Source organism: Myotis brandtii, unplaced genomic scaffold (assembly GCF_000412655.1).
Source record: "Myotis brandtii unplaced genomic scaffold, ASM41265v1 scaffold1777, whole genome shotgun sequence".
Taxonomy (NCBI): Eukaryota; Metazoa; Chordata; class Mammalia; order Chiroptera; family Vespertilionidae; genus Myotis; species Myotis brandtii.
In genome coordinates, this window is record NW_005356585.1 from 108,745 (window position 1) to 111,035 (window position 2,291).

Sequence of the window (2,291 nt, forward strand, 5' to 3'; positions counted from 1 at the left end):
GGGGGGGGGGGGACACGCGCTGTGTCCCAGGGCGGCTGCACCCGCCTGAGTGTGTTTCTCTGAACGGGACATGCTCTCTTGCTCTGACGTTCCAGGTGGGCTGCAAGCTGAGCCTGGTGTTCTTCCAGTACTGCATCATGGCCAACTTCTACTGGCTGCTGGTGGAGGGGCTGCACCTGCACACCCTCCTGGTGGCCAGCTTCTCCCCCGGCCGCCGCTTCCAGGCCTATCTCCTGATCGGGTGGGGTAAGGCCGCCCCGCCCACCAGCTGCTTGCCTGCGTGCCCAGCGCCCCCTCAGCCGCCCATGAGCCCTCCAGGTCCCTGCTCCTGTCCCCTCGGGAGACACTGTGCTGCCCCCAGGAGGTGCCCCTCGGGCCACTTGAGGAAGAGCTTTGCCAGGACAGCGAGGTCCCTGCAGCCAACGTTTCTCCAGGGAACCAGGGCCGGGTTAGGCTGGCCACGTCCCACTGCTGAGCAAACCCGATGTGGGAGCCAGACAGGGCCCTGAGGAGGCACACCTTTAGCAAGCCGGCCCCAACCGGGCTCAGGAAGGCGGTCACGCCAGGGGACACCCACTCAGAGAGGGGCACCCCTCCGCCAGCCGGCGGGCACGTCTCCGTCCACCACACTTGCCAGGCATAGTCACATGGGTCAGGCCATGCGGGGTCAGCTTTCAGACACGTATGGCGTGACCGCCAGTGCGTAACAAGGAACGAGCATGAACCCGTACGAGCTTGTAAGGAGTTTCTGCCTCATTTCCTGCAGACAGCCTGGTCCTGGGTGGCCGGGCAGCGAGGGGCTGTGGGTAACGGGCGTGTTTCTGCAGGCATCCCGGCCGGATGCACGGGGGCGTGGGCCGTGGCCAGGCTCTGCTTGGAAGACACAGGGTGAGTGCTGGGCCTCTCGCTGGGAGCAGCACCGACGGTTCGCACCAGGCGCCACCTTCTGGTGTTCCTCACTGACCCCGCCTTCGACCCACATGTCATGGGATTTTCGTGGGACTTGACCCGCCCCTCGGGCTCCTGTGTGACCCTTAGTGTCACCTCCCCATTAGCTGACCGTCACGTTGAGAAGAATAAACAAACAGAATCCCCGAGGTCACATCGAGTCTCTAAACACACAGTCGTGCCTCCGCACGGGCCTGTGGCAGCAGGAGGGACGAACAGACCGGGTGGCGTCTGTGGGGAGGGCCACTGTCCTGCTGCTCCGGGGAGGGCGTCCCCCGGGCACGTGTCCTCGCTGCTCCACGGACAGACTCGGTGACAATGTCATTTTCCTTCTCTCCTTCCTGCAGTTGCTGGGATACCAACGAGCACAGTGGCCCCTGGTGGGTGATCCGAACCCCAATTCTAATCTCAATTCTCGTAAGTAACCTGGCACGAGGCAGCAGCCGCCCTGGGGTGGCCACACGGGCAGGGCCAGCCAGTCCTGCGCGGCATGGAAACGGCCGTCCATCAGCCTTCCAGAGCCGCTCACAGGAGGGGCGCCGCCAGTCCTGGACTCAGCGTCCCTCAGAATGAGGCCTCAGAGATGGGGCAAGCAGAGAGCCTCCTGTGTCCTCCCGTGGGGGCTTCTGGGGGCCACAGCCTGACCAAGGACATGTCAGGGAGGAGCTGGATTTCCGTCTGTCCTTTTCGCGTCTCCACGTTAATTTACGTGCCTGGCTGCAGCTGGGTCGGAGTGCGTGATGCAGACAACAGACCGTGTCCGGCAGGACCTGGGGCAGCTCCAGGTGGGCAGGGCTCCGGCCCCAGCCCCGCCTCCGGTGCGAGAAATCGAGAACAAACGTTTGTCTCTTTTTGTGCAGGTCAATTTTATCCTTTTTGTGAGTATCTTACGGATTTTACTGCAGAAGTTGACGTCCCCAGATGTCAGAGGCAGTGAGCAGTCACAATATAAGTGAGTCTTGTTTCCATGGGCCCAGCTCCCCTCAGGGCCTCACAGCCTGGAAACCCAGAGGGAGGGGGCAAAGCCAGTGTGTGGCGGGCAGAAGAATGGGCTCCAGGCACGGAGTCCTGGGTCTGGCGGCCCGCGGTGGCTGACCGGACAGGCGTGTGTGCGGCGGCTTGCCAGGGCGGGGCCTCAGCATGGAGGCCTCAGAGCCCGCGCTGAGGTGTTTGCCCACTGGCCTGTTTTGCCATCTGACTTTTCTCCGTGGTCACACTGCATTTGTATTTTATGTCTATCTAGGCCCAGTGCATGAACGCGTGCACGGGTGGGTTCTGGCCAGCTCGCCCAGATTGGGCGGAACAGGGCCAGGCCTGCTGGGGGGAGGGGCCGCCGGTGATTG

At 63.2% G+C, this 2,291-nt stretch overlaps 1 protein-coding gene across 1 annotated transcript in view; it reads left to right on the plus strand.

The window, feature by feature from the left end:
• Positions 1–2,291, plus strand: part of VIPR2 (vasoactive intestinal peptide receptor 2) — a 29,089-nt gene that overhangs the window by 23,027 nt on the left and 3,771 nt on the right. Inside the window, exons 7-10 of the mRNA XM_014537381.1 lie at positions 96–246; positions 828–888; positions 1,296–1,365; positions 1,809–1,900. Of these exons, the coding sequence (XP_014392867.1) occupies positions 96–246; positions 828–888; positions 1,296–1,365; positions 1,809–1,900 (374 nt within the window). The remainder of the gene's footprint in view (positions 1–95; positions 247–827; positions 889–1,295; positions 1,366–1,808; positions 1,901–2,291) is intronic.